The sequence below is a fragment of the Stomoxys calcitrans genome, chromosome 5 (assembly GCF_963082655.1).
Source record: "Stomoxys calcitrans chromosome 5, idStoCalc2.1, whole genome shotgun sequence".
NCBI classification, from domain to species: domain Eukaryota; kingdom Metazoa; phylum Arthropoda; class Insecta; order Diptera; family Muscidae; genus Stomoxys; species Stomoxys calcitrans.
Window position 1 is genome coordinate 82,426,869 of NC_081556.1, and position 24,226 is coordinate 82,451,094.

At 40.1% G+C, this 24,226-nt stretch overlaps 1 protein-coding gene across 1 annotated transcript in view; it reads right to left on the minus strand.

The window, feature by feature from the left end:
* Positions 1–24,226, minus strand: part of LOC106088443 (parathyroid hormone/parathyroid hormone-related peptide receptor) — a 337,338-nt gene that overhangs the window by 143,224 nt on the left and 169,888 nt on the right. Inside the window, 1 exon segment of the mRNA XM_059368475.1 lies at positions 3,972–4,580. Coding sequence (XP_059224458.1) covers positions 3,972–4,221 — 250 coding nt within the window. The 5' untranslated portion in view covers positions 4,222–4,580.

A 24,226-nucleotide genomic window follows, 5' to 3' on the forward strand; every position in this document is an offset into this window, starting at 1 on the left:
TTTTTGCTAAAGCAAGCTAAAAGTAACAGCTGATAACTGACAGAAGAAAGAATGCAATTACAGAATCACAAGCTGTGAAAAAAATTGTCAACGCCGACTATGTGAAAAATCCGCAACTACTTTTTGGGCAACCCTAGAACAAAATATTGGTCTTTTTGGCAAATATATTCAAATATAAACCGGAATGAACCATATAGGACATAGATGTCAAAAAGCCTTATATAAGTCACTGCTTCAAATTTCGACGACTGGTCTCGATCACATTTTTTTCAGGTTCCGAGAACGCATATACAAGTAACATAAATCTACTTTTTATGGGATTAAGACTCTGAATTGAAAGATCGGTCTATATGACAGCTATACCTATATAGTCTGATCTGACTCATATGTGGGTCGGATGTCGGGAGGCTCAAACCAGATCAATATTTCAAATTTCGACGAAATTGGGTAATAAATAGAGCTTTTTTGGGCTTCAGACCCTTAATCGCCATATCGGTCTATATGACAGCTATATCTAAATACATTCCGATTTTTACCATATTTGGGTCAGATGGCGGGTGGCTTAAAACAACTCAATGATGTAATAAATGCAGCTTTAATGGGTTCCAGACCCTTAAACGGCAGATCTATATGGCAGCCATATCTAAAAAAAGTTCGATCTGAAACATATTTGGGGCGAATGTCGGGAGGCATAAAACACCCCACTTTTAAAATTTCAGCGAAATCGGATAATAAATTCAGCTTTTATGGGCTGCAGACCCTTTATCGGCAGATCAGTCTATATGCTAGTTATATCTAAATATAGTCCGATCTGAACCATATTAAGGTCGGATATTAGGAAGCTAAAATCAACTCAGTGTTTAAAATTTCAGCGAAATCAATTAATAAATAAAGCTTTTATTCAGCTTCAGACCCTTTATCGGCAGATCAGTCTATATGGTAGCTATATCTAAATATAGTCCGATCTGAACCAAATTTGAGTCCTATATTGGGAGGCCTTAGGCAACTCACTGTTTCAAATTTTAGCGAAATCGGTAGAAAAATAAAGTTTTTATGGGCTGCTGACCCTTTATCGGCAGATCGGTCTATATAGCAGCTATATATAAATAAAATCCTATCTGAAGCATATTTGGGTCCTATGTTGGGAGGCTACAAGCTACTCAAGCCTACCATTACTAAGACCTAATTTTTTATGCCATATTTATAATCTACTGTCGAACACTTTTCATTTGAGGCCCATATTGACATGAACGTCGAATATATCTGTTTAGAGAAGTTTTTGGGTCGCGGAGGCCCTCGTTTTTTAGTCTCCAATACTTCTCATTTGATACCATTAATGTTCCTATTGCTCCACTTTTGGTCCTGGATGACGTTGTTGGGGTAAGGGGAAAGGACCGCACCCATCCGTTATCTGAAAATTATATAGCCTGTGTTTCCTTCCAGGCAAACTTATACAATCTGTGAAAATTTTAAGAAAATCGGTTCAGCCGCTTTTGATTCTACGGAACCAACAAAAAAAACTGAATCCCATATAGTGATGTGACCATTTAAGGAGGTAGGGTGACAACCTATACTTCGATTTGATTTTGTATGCCGGATTCGTAATCTATGGCCCGATGGTTACTTAGACCCAAATTCTAATACCATATTCGAATTCCATTTTCTAAAACCATTCATTTGATTTTTGATTTTGGGAGGAATTTTTGGGTAACGAGGGAGCGTCCGCCCTCATCCGAAATCAACAAATTATAAAGTCTATTTCTCCTTCCTGACCATATTAGTAATCTACTCCAGAATACCTTTCATTTGAGTCCCATATTGTCATAATCATCCAAAATACCTATTTTAGGGGGTTTTGGGGTTGGGGCGGCTTCCCAGTTAATTGGACCCAATTATTAGTATAAAATTCGTACTCTACTCCTGAATACCTTTCATTTGAATACCATATTGTCCCGATCGCTCCACTTTTAATACCCACCACCGAAGGATGGGGGTACATTCATCTTATCATTCCGTTTGCAACACATCGAAATATTCATTTCCGACCCTATTAAGTATATATATTCAAGGTCAGCGTTAAATTCTAAGACGATTTAGACATGTCCGTCCGTCTGTCTGTTGAAATCACGCTACAGTCTTTAAAAATAGAGATATTGAGCTAAAACTTTGCACAGATTCTTTTTTTGTCCATTAAGTTCGAAGATGGTCTATATCGGATTATATCTTGATATAGCCCCCATAGAGACTGATCCGCCGATTTAGGGTCTTAGGGCCATAAAAACCACATTTATTATCTGATTTTGCTGAAATTTGGGACAGTGAATTGTGTTAGGCCCCTCGACATCTTTCTGCAATATGGTACAAATCGGTCCAGATTTGAACATAGCTGCCATATAGACTGATCTCTAGATTTAAGGTTTTGGGCCCATAAAAGGCGAATTTATTGTCCGAGTTCGCCGAAATTTGGGACAGTGCGTTTTGTTAGGCCCCTTGACATCTTTAGGCAAAATGGCACAGATCGGTCCAGATTTGGATATAGCTGCCATATAGACCGATCTCTCGATTTGAGGTCTTGCGCCCATAAAAGGCGCATTTATTGTTAGATTTTGCCAACATTTGGGACAGGGAGTTGAGTTAGGTTCATCGACATTTTGCAGCAACTGAGCCCAAATCGATCCAGATTTGGATATAGCTGCCATATAGACCGATCTCTCGATTTAAAGTTTTGGCCCCATAAAAGGCGCATTTATTTTCCGATGTCGCCGAAATTTGGGACAGTGAGTTGCGTTAGGCCCCTCGACATCTTTTTGCAATATGGCACAGATCGGTCCAGATTGCGAAATAGTTGCCATATAGACCGATCTCTCGATTCAAGGTCTTGCGCCCACAAAAGGCGCATTTATTGTCTGATGTCGCCGAAATTTGAAACAGTGAGTTAAGTTAAGCCCCTCGACATACTTCTGCAATATGGCACAGATCGGTCTAGATTTGAACATAGCTGACATATAGACCGATCTCTAGATTTAAGGTTTTGGGCCCATAAAAGGCGAATTTATTATATTTTTTCATTTTTTATTATATTTATTGAGTTAGGGTCTTTGAAAAGAAAACTTCAATTTGGCTCAAATCGGTCCGGATTTGGATATAGCTGCCATTTAGACCGATTTCTCGATTTAAAGTCATGGCCCCATTGAAGGCGCATTTATTGTCCGATGTCGCCAAAATTTGAGACATTGAGTTAAGTTAAGCCTCTCGACATACTTCTGCAATATGGCACAGTACGGTAAAAATTTGGATATAGCTGCCATATAGACCGATCTCTCGGTTTTAGGTTTTGAGGCTATAAAAGGCGAATTTATTGTCCGATGTCGCCAAAATTTGAGACATTGAGTTAAGTTAAGCCCCTCGACATACTTCTGCAATATGGCACAGTACGGTAAAGATTTGGATATAGCTGCCATATAGACCGATCTCTCGGTTTTAGGTTTTGGGGCCATAAAAGGCGCATTTATTGTCCGATTACGCCGAAATTTGGGACAGTGATTTGTGTTAGGCTCTTTGACATGTTTCTGCAACTTGGCCCAAATCGATCCAGATTTGGTCTTGGCCCCATAAAAGGCGCATTTATATTCCGATTTCACTGAAATTTGACACAGTGACTTATGTTAGGCTTTTCGACATCCGTGTCGTATATGGTTCAGATTGGTTTATTTTCAGATATAGCTACTAAAAAGACCAATATTTTGTTATACACACATGAACAATGACTTGTACTTATTAGTATTTGGTGCAAATCGGAATATATTTCGATATAGGTGCTATGGGCCATAAGGTATGAATTTTTTACCGGATTTTAACGAAAGGTGGTTTACGTATATACCCCAAGAGGTGGGGGTGGGTCCAGCCAAACTTAACACCTTTTTACTTGTTTATGTTTATGAATTAGCTTCTATCTACACACTAAAAATTACCTGGCTCATTATGTGTTGTACTTTGATTAAGACGTTCCCAGCACTCGGCCCTGAGTTTTTCTATGGGATCAGGTGGAGCTACATCAGTCACTTCTTCATCGCCATCGGTGGCCTCCGCAGCACCGCCAATATTGTCGCCGGTATTTGTCAGGCTTTGCATGGTGGCCTGCAAAGATGAGGCAGTAGCACTTATAAGGGAATAACTGCTGTTTGAGAGTCTATTCATGCTGTATTGGTTTGTGAACATCATAGAATTTCTGGTCCTGGGATTTTTTGAATGTTTCTAAGGATACTTGCTATTAGCATGAATTTGTCTTCATCCATAAATTTAGATATTTTGTAGTTAAATATTCATTAGATTGAAGCAAGGATGTGGTGAGCGACAGTTAAACGGCTTTGTTTTTGTATTTTCTCGTTTTTATGCATTGGAAGGAATTTCAAATATTATCCTTGTCGGCTTCCTTCTACGTTGTGTTGATGATGGTGATGATGATGTTGTTGTTCTCAATTTTGCCAAAGCTCTTTGAACGGTTATATTTTCCTTGAGTTTAGCTGCGAATAAATGTATGCCGCACACACGCACACACAAATACACTAGCCGAGACAAATCTGTAAGAAAGCAAACGAAAATCTTATAAATAAAATACATAAGCCACCAAAGACGCAAGAAAATCACAAACTTTAAAGAAGGATGAACGTTTTTTACCATTTATATTATAATAAATACCTATACACATAAAAGCACATCCGCAAGGGCTGTAATAACAACCCAGGAAAGAAGAACTTAGTGCGATAAATTTATGTTGATGTGAGAGGCAAGGAAGTCAGTCTTCGGATTTTAAGGGACATGTTAAGTTTTTGTTTTAGGATAAGCAAAGCATAAAAAAAGGATTGTTGAACAAACTTTCTTAAACTTTGAATTCTGATTGATGATTGAGAGGTTGATCTATATTTTATACAAAGTATGGTAAATGCTTTCTTGTGGAACACAAAGATTTGTGTTGACAAATTGAAGCCAATCAATTTCAATTTCAGTGTGACTATGTAAAGACTTTTCACATTTGCCGCATCAAAATCGGTTAAGCGGTTTGTCAAATAAACTTTCTTTCATTTCATCCGAAATATTTTATAAAGGATTTGGGAAGCAGATTCGAAAAGACAATTTCTACTGATAAATTTACAAACAAATTAAGGATAAATCAAAGTGAATAAATTTTCGCTCAAACTAAAGTTTTATCAAAAATGCATAATTGGTATCGAGGGGGCTTTTATCAATGTGAGTAACGTCACACTGAGCCAATCCTTAGGCCAATAAGGGCAAAAGTGACACAGTACGTGCCACAGGAAAGCATTTCATCACTACTCCTAAGGGTGACCACCATAAATAAACTATTACTGATCCTGACTGCGGAGGGATTTGAACCCATCTGATATGCAGAGGAAGATAAAATACGTCTAAGGGGTAGGGTTCGGGATCAGTTATGCTAAAAGGGCGAGATAGCCTTGGAGATGGAATATGGCTGGGCTAGACCTTATGGTCTAAATAGTACGCCAGAAAAGATCTGCCTGTTTACGTTTCGCCAAAAAAACGATTTCAATGTGCCACAAGGTCAAATACTTGGCAGTGGTCTTGGATAAAATACTGAACTGGATTTGTAGCATTTATGAGTGAAGGCATCGGCAGGGTTTTGGATTGACGGAACTCTGGTATTGTTATCTAATATATCATATTACATGAATGCCCCAAAACCAAAAGATAGGTTGGGTGTGGGAACCAAATTTAGGACCCCGTGACTGAGGTCTGCTCCCAACTGCCCAACGGTCCTGCTGCAGAGATCCCAGCGATCATAGAAGACTTGAGGCAGCATAACATTAAAGCGAGAACGACTAGTGTGAACATCATTATGGACGCGGTAAACTGAACGCTAAACTTACTAACTTACGCCTCAGTAGTTTGGTGGACTGCTATGGAGAAAAAGTGCAACATAAGGACCATACAACAAGTTCAGAGAACATATTGTCTTGGCATAGGCGAAGCGATGAGGATCATGACCACTAGGGCACTGGAGACTATCGTAGACATCCGACCCATTGACATACAGATTAAGTGTGAGGCAGCCACTTCGGCTATGAGACTTAAGGTGATGGGAGAATGGATTAAGTATGGGAGCAGCTCATACCATCGCGGTATGATCGAGGCGATAATAGGAAACCTGGAAGGAAGGGAAGAGGTTTCCGATCGGATGCCTGAGACGACACTTGAGGTCGAGTGCGAGGCCAAACGTTTGGGCAGTGATCGCCAGAGAACTGCCGTCGATAAACTTGTTTAACCCGAAGTCTCTTGGGTCGATGCAGTCCGATTTAAGGGCTTGGCGACAAACGCGCATGTAACACTGTGGAACTGTATTGTAGCCGTTGAGTGGAGCGGAGGTGTTTTTATTTCGCTCCTCAAAGAAAAAAAAAACATATATCCGTATCGCGGAATAGGTACTACCTATTACAAAAAAAAATGTTAAAGCCTTTTGGAATAGGCTAGAAATGGACTCCAAAGATTCAACATCTGCGGTGGTGGTATCAGACCGTAGCGTGTTGTCCTCCCCTCCTCTAGGTGTTGGTGCATTGGCACCTGCAGTCGAGAGTAAGGCTTCAAGCGCTCAACTAGTCGTCAGACTAATTAAAGAGGAAGAGACGGATTAACCAGAGGAATGCACAGTTCGTCCCCAGCCTTTAAGTAAAGGCGGTGTTTCTGGCTCGGATTCAGACAGCGACGGTGTCAATGAATCGTCATCGCAGCCGAATCCGGAGATGAGGGCATCGGGGTGACGGCAGAAGTGAGCGATGCCTTTACTAAGCTCACAAGCAGACCGAGAAAACGATCCAGTGCACGATGAAGGAGATAGAGAAGTATGTACCGGCAGCGCTGGATGCTGGAAGGGATAGAACGACATTCCAAGCACTTCTACGGAAGCTGAAAAAAATCAGATCTCCCGAAGAACATAGCACTGCTAAGATGCTGAAGAAAGGAAAAAGAGCTCCCCGCTTTCAACTTCTCTGAAAAACCAATCCAGCCATCTCGCAATGGAGACTCAAGACAGTGTCTTGCGGAGGTTGACAAAGTCGGAACAGGAACGAAGGAAGCGCGCACGGCCCCTTAGTCTTCATGGAGAACTGTGACTTCCAAACTGAGGCCACAGCCATCACGGCCTCTTACGCCAGAGTGGTAAAGAAGCACAACAGAGATGAGCTGACTTATGCAGTCATCAATATCGGCTAAGCATCCTGTAGGATTCCACCTGACTATCGCTCCCAAGTGGAGGATCTGGTTAACAATTGGATTTGCGACCATGTGTGGAACTCTGTAGAGGGTCCACCCATACAAATGATGAGCTGCGAGTATAGAGGGGACAGGGGGACGGAATGTATTGATACCGTCAAACAGTTCGTCAGAGGTATTCTCGCTTCTTGGGAGGGCGCAAAGCTCGACCTGGTGGGAAAGATGGATATCCCTCAGCTCACAAAGGCTACGGTCTTCATCAAGGGATGGGGCAGTAAATTGCGATGGAACGCATGTTGGGATTCTTGGGCAAGCAAAACAAAAATTTGGTCGCAGAAAATTGGGTGGCCTTCCACAGGGAGGAGAAGAAGGAGAGAACTCTCTTTGTGGTTGGCATTGATCATGTCTCCGTAACAAGTTTAGCTAAGAATAGATGCACGGTGCATTACGGGAGCAAAGCGGTCTTTTCAAGATTGGGAAGATTTTGTTAGGCAGAAATACACATTTTGCCGTGGCAGTTGTCTCAATGCCGTCCAACGAAAACGGCCTCTTTTAATATTGGAAAGACTATAATAAGAGAAGATCGTAATACTAAAATATCTGGCAGTGCAGTGGCGAGCGATCCAAAACAACCAAACAAACAGGGACCCGACGAAGGGCACTGGAGACTATTATATCCGGCACTGTTGCCATCGGCACAGTCTGGGATTGACGGAACCCTAGTATTGTCATTTGGAAGATGTCACACGGATCAAAGCTAGAGGACAGAGTGGGCCTGGGGTTTACATCGAGAACCCAGGGACTGAGATCTGTTTTAGACTGCCTGACCATAATACGGTCCTGCAGGCTGAGATCCGAGCTATCTCGGAATGCGTGAAGTGCTAACGCGAGGACGCCGAGTATGAACATCTTTACCGACAGTAAAATTACCATAAGGGCAATAACAACCAGAATGGTAAGGTCACGAACAGCAGTGAAAGAATGAGATTAACGTCTTCTCTGAGGATGGCAAAATCCGCATCTTTTGGTTGCCGGGCCATAACGGAGTAAGGGCAAATGAAAGGGCAGACGATTTGGCGTTATGATACCAATAGCAATTGGTATCATTACCAATAGCAATTGGTATCTTTACACATAGGACTACGAGCTCACTTATGTAAAATCGTTGCGGCAAGTGATAGCATGTGTAAGGCATGCGGGGAAGATGTGGGACGTTGGAGCATTTCTTTTGCCATTGTCCGGCTTTCGCGTCCAACAGATACCGGTACTTAGGTGGAGACACAATATCAGACATGAACTTAGGGGAGTGGTATTGAAAACAATTAAGGATTTTGTAAGTAGTACGGAATCCTTAACTTAAAATGTTCTTTTTAGAGGTAACTTTATAGTTTTTAGAGCGCACAACAAGCCGATTACTGGCTTAGGTGTATGTCCGTGGTGGCATGGCGCGGATTAATATCTGCGCCCTCTTTTCAACCTAACCTAACCTACTATACTTTTAAATACCTTTAATTTGATAACCATATTGTCCCAGCCGGTAAATATGTCCTGCTGAGGGGTTTTGAGGTATGGGGAGGCCTGTCAGACATCAAGGAATAAATTTTTATGTCAGAACTGTACTTTACTTTAAACACATTTCATTTGATACCCATATTGCCCAAAGCGGTAAAAGTGTTCTGTTGGTTGGTATTTTGGGGGGTGGGGAACACCCCGATTATTAAGATGACATTTTTATGCCAAATTGACACTTTACTCACACCTTCCTCTTTTTTGATGCCCATATCGACCAAAGCGGTAAAAGTGTCCTTTTGGGTGGTGTTTTAAGGGGTGGGTGACCCCCCTACCCTAAGGGTGATATTTTTATGTCAAGTTCATATTCTACTCTTAAATACCTTTCATTTGATACCCATATTATCCCAATCGGTACATACGTCCGTTCGGGTGGGTTTTGGGATGGGGCGTCCCCCCAGGTTAGTTGACCCAAAATTGTATACCAATTTCGTGTTTTTGGTACACCATAACCATAACACCATAAGGTGGCATGCAAAATTTCGCTTAAATCGGTGCACCCATCTCCAAGATCTGGGGTTTTTGAAAATTGTGGTATGGGGGAGAGTCCTCCCCCCCTTCGAATATCAAAAAATTTAGTACCCTATTTGCATTTGTAAAAATTTCATGAAAATCGGTTCAGCCATTTTTGAGTCTATATGGAACAGACAAACAAACAAAGCGCAACAATTTCATTTTTTTATAATAGAAGATTCTTTAGAGAGGTTGAATCGAACATATCTTACGGTAAAGATCACTGGAGATCGCCTGTCTCGGCAACAACATGCATATAGTAAGTGCAAGTCCACTGAACAATGGTGTTTAGCCCTTCACGATCTGGTCGCCTACTTAGAAGGTTCTCTTGGAGGTGCTTTCAATCCAATGCTGAAAATCCAATAGCCAATTGCCAATTTTAATTAGAAAGTTCTGCCATAACCATAATGATATGAATGCATCATTTCACAATTTGCCCCAAATAATCAGCACTCGCATTTCAAAATAATCCTCTTTAGGTGTCCAACGCATACATGATTGCCGTATGTCCTGCTGCTGGCGACAGCTTGGTTCAAATAACATTGTCCTAATTGCCATTACGGGTACAAAAGTTTAATGCGAAAAATTAAATTTCATTTGTTCAGCATTCGATCGTAGTGATGGTAATGACACCAAGGATTTTCTGCCATTGAAATCCATTTGGTATTGCAATTATCGCCATGAAATATGCATTGCTCCACCACCACTAGCGAAGACTGACGGATAGTTCACAACAGACTGATTCGTTTACACTTTCAAATGTGTTATTAAACACCATTGTTCAGAGTGATATTCGAAATGGAGGCAACTGATAATTTGTCATTGCATCAGTCAAAGAGCTTTGTATATCTATGCAGCTTTAAAATGACTATAAGGGGAAAATGTTCAATGACTTGTGTGACTAACTTATTGGTGATAAAAGTCTATACGTTTTACGCAGCAAATCCAATTGGGTTAATAATTATGCCAAAATATCTATAAGGATATTTCGTTTCTAACATAAACTTCGAAGTAAAAAATGGGTCATCAAATACGATCTGATTGGACTTAAACTTCCATAAAGAAACAAAGAAAAAAAGTCGTAAAAAAATTTAAAAATGTTTGTCAAATAATGATAAAACAAAATTTTATATAAAAAAAATATTCCACAATTCACTGCAAAAAAATATCAAGCTTTTGCGAAAGTAAACAATTTTTATACCCTCCACCATAGAATGGGGGTATACGAACTTCGTCATTCTGTTTGTAACACCTCGAAATATGCATCTGAGACCCCATAAAGTATATATATTCTTGATCGTCATGTCATTTTAAGTCGATCTAGACATGTCCGTCCGTCTGCCCGTCCGTCCGTCTGTCTGTCCGTCCGTCCGTCTGTCTGTCCGTCCGTCCGTGCTGTCCGTCGAAAGCACGCTAACTTTCGAAGGAGTAAAGCTAGCGCCTTGAAATTTTGCGCAAATACTTTTTATTAGTGTAGGTTGAGATTGTAAATGGGCCAAATCGGCCCATGTTTTGATATAGCTGCCATATAAATCTATCTCGCTAAGTATGGCTCAAATCGGACCATGTTTTGATATAGCTGCCATATAAACCGATCTTGGGTCTTGACTTCTAGAGCCTCTAGAGGGCGCAATTCTTATCCGATTTGCCAGAAATTTTGTACAACGGCTTCTCTCATGACCTTCAACATACGTGTCTAATATGGTCTGAATCGATCAATAGCTTGATACAGCTCCCATATATACATATCTCACGATTTTGCTTCTTGAGCACCTATAAGTCGCAGTTCTTATTCGAAAGAACTGAAATATTACACAAAGACTTCTACAATGTTCGGCATTCATTTATGGTCCGAATCGGACTATAACTTTATATGGTCCGAATCGGACTATAACTTTATATAGCTCCAATAGCATAGCAGTTCTTATTTAATATTCTTTGTTTGTCTAAAAAGAGATACCGCGCATAGAACTCGACAAATACGATCCATGGTGGAGGGTATATAAGATTCGGCCCGACCGAACTTAGAATTGTCAAAATGAATTCTTTTTTGAGCACAAAAATGTATATAACTTTTATTTAATCTTTGAAAAGTTTTATCAGGCGGCCACAAGTTTTTTTTCTGTGTATTGAATTCGAAATATGTCTGTGGTAATGGTTATCCAAAATTCAGTTTGGTTCAGTCAGTCTTCTGATTTCATTTAATTAAAGATATATGAAGAAGAAAATTCAAAACTTTCATAGATATTTTCGCTTCCTTCCCACTGTGGAACACTTACCTCGTGTCACATGTCAACTGCAACAAGGATCATGTGGCAAATCTAGAGTGACACAAGAAAATTCACACTCACCACTCTGGCGTTACATTTACCACAAGGCGTGACATTTACCACATTTCCTGGTAATTTCAATACATTTAAAGCGTGAAAGGTTTGCAAATGTAAGAAAAAAAAGTAAGAGTGTGCTAAGTTCGGCCGGGCCGAATCTTATATACCCTCTACCATGGAACGCATTTGTCGAGTTCTTGGCGCAGTATCTTTTTTTAGGCAAACAAAGATTATTGAATAAGGACTGTTATGCTATTGGAGCTATATCAAGTTATAGTCCGATTCGGATATTTCAGTCCATACGGATAAGAATTGCTCCTTGCAGGGGCTCAATAAGCCAAGTCGAGAGATCGGTTTATATGGGAGATGTATCAAGCTATAGATCGATTCAGACCATAATGCACACGTATATTGAAGGCCATGGAAGAAGCCGTTGTACAAAATTTGTGCTAAATCGGAGGAGAATTGTTTTCTCTAGAGGCTCAAGAAGAGGCTCAAGAAGTCAAAATCCAAGATCGGTTTATATGGCACTATACCAGGTTATGGACCGATTTGGACCATACTTCGCACAAATGTTGGAAGTGATACCAAAACACCACGACCAAAATTACAGCCAAATTGGATAAGAATTGAGCCTTCTAAAAACTCAAGAAGTCAAGACCCAAGATCGGTGTATATGGCTGCTATATCAGGCTATGTACCGATTTGCGCCGTACTCATCACAGTTTTTGGAAGTCATATTCAAACACCTCATGCAAAATTTAGCCAAATCGGATAATAATTGCGCCCTCTAGCGGTTCAAGAAGTCAAGATCCAAGATCGGTTTATATGGCACCTATACCAGGTTATGGACCTATTTGGACCATACTTCGCACAAATGCTGGAAGTGATACCAAAACACCTCATGCAAAATTACAGCCAAATTGGATAAGAACTGCGCTTTCTAAAAGCTCAAGAAGTCAAGACCCAAGATAGGTATATATGACAGCTATATCAGTTTATGTACCGATTTGCGTCATACTCATCACAGTTTTTGGAAGTCATATCCAAACATCTCATGCAAAATTTCAGCCAAATCGGATGATAATTGCGCCCTCTAGCTGCTCAAGAAGTCAAGAATCAAGATCGGTTTATATGGCACCTATAGCAGGTTATGGACCGATTTGGACCGTACTTCGCACAAATGTTGGAAATGATACCAAACCACCACGTGCAAAATTTCAGCCAAATCGGATGAGGATTGCGCCTTCTAAAAGCTCAAGAATTCAAGACCCCAGATCGGTTTATATGGCAGCTATATCAAGTTAATGACCGATTTTGACCATACTCAGCACAGTTGTTGAAAGTCACAATAAAACACCTCATGCAAAATTACAGCCAAATCGAATAAGAATTGCGCCTTCTAAAAGCTCATGAAATCAATACCCAAGATCGGTTTATATGGCGGCTATGTCAGGTTATGAACCAATTTGCGCCATACTCATCACAGTTTTTGGAAGGCAGCTATATCAAAACATGAACCGATTTGGCTCATTTACAATCCCAACCGACCTACACCCATAAGAAGTATTTTTGCAAAATTTCAAGCGGCTGGCTTTACTCCTTCCAAAGTTAATGTTCTTTCGACAGACAGACGGACGGAACGACAGACGAACGAACATGGCTAGTTCGACTTAAAATGTCACGACGATCAAGAATATATATACTTTATGGGGTCTTAAACGCATATTTCGAGGTGTTACAAACAGAATGACGAAATTAGTACACCCCCATCCTATGGTGGAGGGTATAAAAACATGAAGAATGCTATGTGGAGTACAATGGTTTATCTGCCTTTCGACTCTCCGACACCACAAACTCCGACTGGTGAGGAAGGCAACTCAAACAGGTGGTAAGGTTCAGCAGGGTGCTATGCTAACTCTCACCACATTTCGTGGGGTAGTACCAATTTGAAAAAGCGGGACCAAGTCCTCGCAGATTTCTGGAATTCTAACGAACCAATAACAAATCATGTATAGCTAATGCCGCAACCTTTGTTAATAGAATTAGAGAGGAAGTTTTAAATAGATTGGAGGGTCCATGTTGCGCTCATTATCGGTTTTGAAACCAACTGGACAACATTCGATGCGTTTTTCCTCTTCGAGAAAGAAAAGCTGCCCAAGAAAAACCCTTTATGACCGCTGATATTCGCAAGATTATTAAAGAGTTCCGCAAACTAAATAACAGAGAACGTCGTAAAAGAGCGGCAATCTAATGGGATGTGTATTTCACACTACTCAAGGAACACAATAATATGATACAAATGCAAATTTTGTCACATATCAATGAGTGCTATCCAATTCAAGTTTAAGCTCAATGATAAGGGTTCTCTTTTTGTAGCCGAGCCCGAAAACGACCTACCGCATTGCTACACCTCTTTGGGGAGAAGTTTTAACATACCTCACAAATGTGGCCAACAATAGATAATTACCGCTGAAAATTTTTCATGATGGTCCGCCAGGATTCGAACCCAATCGTTCAACGTCATAGGAGGAGACGCTAACCTCTATGCAACAGTGGCCTTCACAATAAGATGATCATGCTGCAAAACGTGCCTACAGGAAACTTTTCTGTGAAGAGGTCATACATTAATGTCGCCGCCAAGATGAAAATGTTCCTCTCAAAACCCATGTCCCAACTGAGACGTTAGTCGACAATATAGGAGTCAGAGCAGAAACAACGAAGGAAATGTTGAGACTCTTAATGAAAACGCATTTCCACAGGATACCAGGGACACACTGAGATATCGGAATTCGGGAACAATCAGGTTGATGGCCTTAAGGAGCTATGAGCAATTTAAGACACCTGGACTTAATAGAATATTACTGGCGTTACTGCGGAGAAAGGCGGACTACCAAGGCAAGTTATGCAGCACCAAAGGACATGGAGCGTATAGTGGATACCACGACAAACAGTAGAATATTCAGGTAATTGCTCAAATACAAGCAGCATGCATATGTCCAGGGGAGATCGGTACATCGGAACCGGTCTGCATGAGGTTGTGCAATAGGGTTGACATCGAGGGGCTCTAAACAATGTGACGATCGTCGCATTGATCTAATCCTCAGACCAGATCTGGGTGAAACGGGATCTTTGAGACTGGATAAACCATATGTTAGGTTAAGTTTAAGTGGCAATCTGCCATCAGACTCACTTAGTCGTTTTCGTCCATTGTGATATCACGGGAACAGAAGAAGGAAGATGCCTTCTAATTTCTACCGTTGAATGTTCACATGTTCACATTCGCCAAAGCAGACAGGTTCTTAAGAAATGAGTGAAACTCCTTCTGACTGTTAGTGCGGGACACACACACAGAAGGTGTTCTATAGTCTCTTCTTCTTCGATGTCCTCACAGTCGTTGCTGGCAGCATTCAGTCTGACAGCATGTTTTCTGATTAGACAGTGGACTGTTATGACGGACACAATTACTGTTCTAGCCAATGATAGCAAAGCAGTAGATCTTTTCAAGTCTCGATTAGGCCACATAGTTTTGGAATGCTCACAGCCCCCTCTTTCTGACCATATATTATTCGTTGCCCTTCGGGCCTGGTCCTGAAAAATGTTTAGGTATTTTGGGTAATCATGACAATATGGGACTCAAATGAAAGGGTTTGGAAAGAGGGCGGACCCTCCCCCGTTACCCCAAAAACACCACCCAAAATCAAAAGTGGGCCGATCGGGACAATATGGGTATCAAATGAAAGGTATTGGAAAATAGAATACGAATATGGTATTTAAATTTGAGTCTAAGTTCCCATCGGGCCGGCCCAACCCCAAAACAGACATACTGGACGTTCATGTCAATATGGACCTCAAATGAAAGGTATTCGGGTGTAGATTACAAATCTGGCATACAAAATCAGATCGAAGTATAGGGGTCACCCTACCCCCAAAAACGCCTTAAATGGGCATATGACCCATGATGACTATATGGTCTGTTTTTTTTTTTTGTTCTGTAGAATCAAAAACGACTGAACCGATTTTCTTAAAATTTTTACAGATTGTGTAAGAATGTCTGAAAGGAAACATAGGCTACATAATTTTTAGATATCGGATGGGGACGGTCCCTCTCCCTTACCCCAACAACGCCATCCAAAACCAAAATGGACTGATAGACTAGAACACAAATATCGTATTAAAATTTGAGTCCCCAACCCAAAAACTCCTCGAAACAGATATATTCAACGTTCATGTCTATATGGACCTCAAATGAAGAGTATTCAAGAGTAGATTACAAATATGGCATAAAAAATAGGTCCATGTAATGGGAGGTCGCCCCACCGCCAAGTACCCCCAAATGGGCATATTAGCCGACCATGTCTATATGGGACTCAAATGAAAGGTATTTGGGAGTAGATAACGAATATGACATTAAAATTTGTGTTCAAGTCTAAATGGCACTTTTCCTTCAAAAAATAAGTCAAATAGGTTGATTGACCTGTTATGACAATATGGGACTCAAATGAAAGGTATTTGAGAGTAGAAAACGAATTTGATATCCAATTTTGGAGCCAAATGTTTGGGGGCACGCACTTAAGCACCCCCTAAACTGAACTTCATTTCCAATTATGGCAAGATGGAGCTCGAATCAGCGGTATTTGGGAGTAAAAAACGAATTTGGTGTCTATTTTCAGGGCAAAGGGCCGGTGGCTGCCCCAGATACAAAACACCCTCCAAACAGTTTATATTTACCGACCATGGGAATATGGGGCGCACATTAAATGGATTTGGGAATGCAGTAAGAATTTGATATCCATATTTGAGTCGAAATGGCTGAGTGCCATCCCTCCCCTAACAAGCACTTCTCATTACCCTTATTGTCAAAAATACCAGATCTCGGAAATTGGTTATGCGATTCGTTCGAAATTTTTTTGCACTCTCACAGTCGAAACAAAACATGGTTTCTATTGTTGGGACGACTCGGGGGCCGTCCAAATCCCGCCAAATGGGTATATAGACCAATCACGATAATATAGAGCTCAAACGAAAGTTGCTTCAGAGAAAAAAAACCAAATTGATATCTAATTGAAAAGCCATGTGTTTGGGGAACTGCCCACCCGAAAATATCATCCTTTTATATAAAAGCTCTTTGATGTTTAAATTGATTGATTTTCGGGAAACTGATACTCATTTTCGGGACAAAGTCCCTGGGGTCCATCCCACCCTCAAACAGAATTTATTTACCGGTCATGCCATTATGGGGCTCATATAAAATGTATTTTAAAGTAGAGCACGAAGCGTATATTTGCATTAAGGGCCAAGTGTCTCTCTAAACCGGAAATATTTACCAATACGATAATACATGACTCAAAAGAAAGGTATTTGGGAGTGGAGCAAAAATTTACCCAGAAACCGAGAAGGGGCATACTTCTCACACATCAAAGGAAGCTTTCCGATTCAAGTTGAAACTCAATGAGAAGGGACTTTTTTATAGCCGAGTCGGAATGGCGTGCCGCTGTGCGACACCTTTTTGGGGAGAATATTTTATATGAAATGACAAATGTCGCCAGCATTAAGAGGGGATCACCACCGCTTTAAATTTTGTCCAATGTCATCGCCAGGATTTTACCGCAGCGTTCAGCGTTATAGGCGGCTACATTGGCACGAATTCGATATACAAATTCAGAGCGAAGTGTCCCAACCCTAACAAAAAATTAGGCGCAGCGAAGCGGGCCCGGTTCTGACTATTTATACAGTCAGAAATGAATATTTCGATGTATTGCAAATGGAGTAACAAAAAATAAATATACCCCTTATTTTTCGGTAGCGGGTATAAATTGAAAACACATTAAATTTTATTTCCTTCCACTGGGTGGAGACTCTTTATAAGATTTTTTTTTTTTTGCGAATCTTGCTCTCTACCATGATTTTGCAAATAAAATGCACTTCTGCCTGCTATAGGTGAAAAACATGTAAAATCACATTTAGTTCGGCCAAGGCAAATCTTATATACCCTCCACCATGGTGGCATTTGACACGTTTTTTGAATACCTTTTTTGAATAAAAATAGGACACATCTACAGATATATTGGGTTGCCCAAAAAGCAATTGCGGATTTTTCATATAGTCGGCGTTGACAAATATTTTCACAGCTTGTGACTCTGTAATTGCATTCTTTCTTCTGTCAGTTATCAGCTGTTACTTTTAGCTTGCTTTAGAAAAAAAGTGTAAAAAAGTATATTTGATTAAAGTTCTTTCTAAGTTTTATTAAAAATGCATTTACTTTCTTTTAAAAAATCCGCAATTACTTTTTGGGCAACCCAATAGATGGCCCGTATTTGTCATGACCATTAGAAGACATAACAAGTAAAAAGGCGTTAAGTTCGGCCGGGTCGAACTTTAGATACCCACCACCTCGGCTATATATGTAAACCACCTTCATCAAAATCCGGTGTAAATTGCATACCTTATGTCCCATAGCAGTAATCGGTACAAGTCATTGTTCAATCGTGTATTACAAAATATTGGTCTTTTTAGAAGCTAAAGGGTGATTTTTTTGAGGTTAGGATTTTCATGCATTAGTATTTGACAGATCACGTGGGATTTCAGACATGGTGTCAAAGAGAAAGATGCTCAGTATGCTTTGACATTTCATCATGAATAGACTTATTAACGAGCAACGCTTGCAAATCATTGAATTTTATTACCAAAATCAGTGTTCGGTTCGAAATGTGTTCATTCACCGTAACGTTGCGTCCAACAGCATCTTTGAAAAAATACGGTCCAATGATTCCACCAGCGTACAAACCACACCAAACAGTGCATTTTTCGGGATGCATGGGCAGTTCTTGAACGGCTTCTGGTTGCTCTTCACTCCAAATGCGGCAATTTTGCTTATTTACGTAGCCATTCAACCAGAAATGAGCCTCATCGCTGAACACATGAATGAACACATTTCGAACCGAACACTGATTTTGGTAATAAAATTCAATGATTTGCAAGCGTTGCTCGTTAGTAAGTCTATTCATGATGAAATGTCAAAGCATACTGAGCATCTTTCTCTTTGACACCATGTCTGAAATCCCACGTGATCTGTCAAATACTAATGCATGAAAATCCTAACCTCAAAAAAATCACCCTTTATAACTAAAAATAAACCGATATGAACCATATGCGACACCGATGTCGAAAAGCCTAACACAACAAACTGTCCCAAATTTCGGCGAAATCGGACAATAAATTGGCATTTTATGGGTCCAAAACCAAAAACCGAGAGATCGGTCTACATGGCAGCTATTGGGTTGCCTAAAAAGTAATTGCGGATTTTTTAAAAGAAAGTAAATGCATTTTTAATAAAACTTAGAATGAACTTCAATTAAATATATAATTGCCATTTTGTTCGATAACCTTTTGCCATCTTCCTGGCAAATTTAGTATTCCACGCTCATAGAACTTCTGGCCTTTATCTGCAAAAAACTGAACCAAGTGCGATTTTATAGCCTCATCATTGCCGAAAGTTTTACCATTTAAGGAGTTCTGCAAAGATCGAAATAAATGGTAGTCTGATGGTGCAAGGTCAGGGCTATATGGTGGATGCATCAAAAGTTCTCAGCCAAGCTCACTCAGTTTTTGGCGAGTGACCAAAGATGTGTGCGGTCTAGCGTTGTCCTGGTGGAATATGACACCTTTACGATTGACCAATTCTGGTCGCTTCTCCTTGATGGCTGTATTCAATTTGTCCAATTGTTGACAGTAAACATCCGAATTAATCGTTTGGTTCCTTGGAAGCAGTTCAAAATATACCACACCCTTCCAATCCCACCAAACAGACAGCATAACCTTCTTTTGGTGGATATCAGCCTTTGAAGTGGTTTGAGCTGGTTCACCATGCTTGGACCATGATCGTTTTCGACTAACGTTGTTGTAAAAAATCCATTTTTCATCTCCAGTTATGATTCGTTTTAAAAACGGATCGAATTCATTGCGTTTAAGGTGCATATCACAAGCGTTGATTCGGTTTGTTAAAGGAATTTCTTTCAATACATGTGGTACCCATATTAAAATTGACGCCAAACAAACAAATGTAAACAAAATTTCGCGCACTTTTTTTCTAAAGCAAGCTAAAAGTAACAGCTGATAACTGACAGAAGAAAGAATGCAATCAACGTCAACGCCGACTATATTACTACTATATTACCGACAATTACTTTTTGGGCAACCCAATATATTCAAATCTTGACCGATCTAAGCCAAATTGACGCAGGATGTCAAAGGGCGTAACACAACTCACTGTCCCAAATTTCAGCAAAATCGGATAATAAGTGTGGCTTTTATGGGCCTAAGACCCTAAATCGGAGGACCGATCTATATGGCAGCTATATCCAAATCTGGACCGATCTGGACCAAACTAACGAAGGATGTCGAGGGGCCTAACACAACTCACTGTCCCAAAATTCAGCAAAATCGAATAAAAAATGTGGCTTTGTGGGCCTAAGACCCTTAATCGGAGGATCGGTTCATATGGCAGCTACTTCCAAATCTGGACCGATCTGGGCCAAATTGACAAAGGATGTCGAAGAGCCTAACCCAACCTACTTGCTTAAATGTCAGCAAAATCGGATAATAAATGTAGCTTTTATGGGCCTAAGACTCTAAATCGGCGGATCGGTCTATATGGGGGCTATATCAAGATCTTCGAACTGCTTATGGACAAAATAAAGAATCTGTGCAAAGTTTCAGCTCAATATCTCTATTTTTAAGGACTGTAGCGTGATTTCAACAGACAGACGGACGGACATGTCTAGATCGCCTTAGATTTTTACGCTGATGGATATTTCGATGTGTTGCAAACGGAATAACAAAATGAATATACCCCCATCCTTCGGTGGTGGGTATAAAAATACCACATTTAAAACTTAAGCCAAATAATTGCGCCCCATGAGGCCCAATAAGTCAAATTGGGTCATCGGTTTATATGGAAGCTATTTCAGGTTATAAACGTATTCGGACCATACCTTTCGCGGTTGTTGGCAGCCATACCAAAATTTTCCGTGGCAAACTTCATCCAAATCGAGTGGTAAGCTCAAGAAGTCAGATCAAAAGAACATTTTATATGGCGCCTACATCAGGTTATAAACCGTTTTGGGCCATTCATGGCACAGTTATTGGAAGTCGAGACAATACACATTTTGCAAATAGTTAGCCAAATCAAATAAGATTGCGCTTTATAGAGGCCCAAGAAATCAAAATCCGGTATCGATTTTAACAGCAGCTATATCAGATTTACAGCAGCTATATAAGATTGATAAAGTCAAGATCGGAGATCGATTTATATGACAGCTATATCAGGTTATGAACCTATTTGAACCATTCTTGTCATAGTTATTGAAAGTCAAAACAGAACTCCTCGAGCAAAAATTCAGCCAAATCGGTTATTAATTGAACTCTCTAGAGGCTCAAGAAGTGAAAATTCAAGATCGGTTTATATGACAGGTATATGAAAACATGGAACGATCTGAACCATTTAAAATTACCACCGATCTCAAGTCACTATTTCGATGTATTACAAACGGAATGACGAAATTAGTATTCCCCCATTCTATAGGGGAGGGTATAATACAACTCGCAATACAGGCATGGAGAGGCGCCAATGCTGTTTGTTTGAACAATAACAAAGAAACACAATTCCGTTACGGTGAAAAGCAAAAATGAGATGGCATAAAATTTCTTTGCCTAGTACGTTATTCTTACCAAGGCTCCGTACTCCATTATCCTTACAGTGCACGCAGTACATAAATTTAAAATTTTTCATTTGTTAGCAATTTTAAGTGGTTTTCAACCATACTTGCCCCTGTCAGGTGGGTAAACATGTGTGGAATGTTGTTTTCGTGGATGTGGCTTATTTGTTCGCATGTCAAAGGTGATGTTGGTTTGATGGTAAGGCCAGAGGAAGCATGACTGCTGTTTTTGTTGCAGATGCTGCGGGATGTCTGCCATTGTGGAAATGCTTGCGTCCGCGAAATACAATGCATAATAATAACCAATTCTCTAGGAATGACGAGAGGTGATGGAATGGGATACATTAAAAGAGTTAATATTATTCACAGCACATCATAGCTGTGGTTTTAGGTTCATTTTCAAAAACTGGATGTAAATAATGAACAAACAGCTTTTAAAACATGATTTGGCAAGGAAAAAACTCGCAAAATCGAGTTTGAGTTTTTGCAAAATTTTAAACAAATTATTCCTTTGATAATTTGTTACATTGCCACCATTGTTATACTGCAAATACAAATTTGTCCTTGAAAATACTGAGTGTTATCCCATTCAAGTTCTAAGATCAATCAAGGGGCACCCTTTTTATAGCCGAATCCGAAGGGCGAGCTGCAGTGCGACACCTCTTTGAGGGAAGTATTTACGTGGAAAAGTACCTCAGAAATGTCACCAGCATTAGAAAAAGATTGCAGTGCTGAACATTTTTTCTGATGTTCCCGCCAGAATTCGAACCCAGGCGTTCAGCATCATTGGCGGACATGGAAAACTTCCATTGCGCTACGGCGACCATGAACAATCCACTAAGGAACGGGAGCAAACTTCTCACATATCAATTAGTGCAGTCCGATTCAAGTTTAAGCTTAATGATAAGGCCTAGTCCGAACGGCGTGCCGCAGTACGACACCTCTTTGGAGAGAAGTTTTACATGACATAGTACCTCACAAATGTTGCCAGCATTAGGAGGGGAAGACCACCGCTGAAAATTTTTTTGATGGTCCCGCCAGTATTCGAACCCACGCATTCAGCGTCATAGGCGGATATGCTAACCTCTGCGCTACGGTGGCCTCCCCATCATTCATGTATTATATTTCAAATATAATTATAGGAGGCAGCATAGAAGAAGCAGTGAACCTTCTTTCCTAGTTCGAATCATAAATCCTGGAGGATTCTCTTATGACTCCCGACATAACTGGTGAATTTTATAGCAACCGATTCAGATCAGATTAAGATATAGCTCCAATGTATATTCACATCCAGCAGCCTTTGCGAGCGAATTTATCAAACGATCTTCCAAAATTTTGCATAACGCTTTTTTCTATGACTATCGCAATATGTGCAACTTTTGGCATAATAGGTTCAAATTTCGATACCCGATTATCCGACTTAGCGCAATATGGCACATACTGTGCGGTTAAGACTTCCAACAGACGTGGAAAGTACGGCTCAAATCGAGAGTATAACCTAATACAGCTCCACTATAAACCGATCTGTGTGTGAGAGCAGAAACAGCGGAGGGCTTTAGGTGAAAACGCATTTTTCACATGATACAATAGCAATCACGGAGACACCGAAATCTTAAAATAAGGGGGTTAATCAAAGGCTTATCATTGTATTTGTATTGTATTTGTATTTTATTATGATAAAACACATACAAAAGACAGTGTCTTATATAAAGCATGGGTTAGTAAATTGATAAATACAATGAATTCAACAAGTTTTCATTTAAATAGAACAATAATTGGTACAAAATATTACTGAAATTATGGCAAAAGAATCCTTGATGATCTTTCAACCATTTAAGTCACATGGATCTGATAGGGTTTTCGGGCCTTATTACACTGAAAAACAAGTAAAAGCGTGCTAAGTTCGGCCGGGCCGAATCTTATAGACCCTCCACCATGTATCGCATTTGTTGAGTTCTTTTCCCGGCATCTCTTTTTAGGCAAAAAACGGAAAAAATAAAATTTGCTCAGCTATTAGAGCGATATCAAGATATGGTCCGGTTTGGACCACAATTAAATTATATGTTGGAGACCTGTGTAAAATGTCAGCCAATTCGAATAAGAATTGCGCACTTTGGGGGCTCAATAAGTAAAAAAGAGAGATCGATTTATATGGGAGCTGCATCAGGCTATAGGCCGATTCAGATCATAATAAACACGTATATTGATGGTCATGAGAGGATCCTTCGTACAAAATTTCAAGCAAATCGGATAATAATTGCGACCTCTAGAGGTTCAAGAAGTCAAGATCCCAGATCGGTTTATATGGCAGCTATATCAGGTTATAGACCGATTTGGACCTTATTTGGTACACTTGTTGAAAGTCATAGTTAAATACGTCATGCAAAATTTCAGCCAAATCGGATAGGAATTGCGCCCTCTAAAAGCTCAAGAAGTCAAGATTCCAGATCGGTTTATATGACAGCCATATCAGGTTATATACCGATTTGAACCTAATTAAGCATAGTTATTGGAAGTCATAGCGAAACACGTCGTGCAAAATTTCATTCCAATCGGATAAGAATTGCGCACTCTACAAGCTCAAGAAGTCAAGACCCAAGATCGGTTTATATGAGAGCTATCTCAGGTTATGAACCGATTTGAACCGTACTTGGCACACTTGTTGGATATCATAAAAAAATACTTCGTGCAAAACTTCAGCCAAATAGGATAGGAATTGCGAACTCTAGATGCTTAGAAGTCAAGATGCCAGATATATTCATATGACAGCTATATCCGGTTATGGACCGATTTCAACTATAATCTGCACAATTGTTGAAAGTCATAATAAAACACGTCGTGCAAAATATCAGCCAA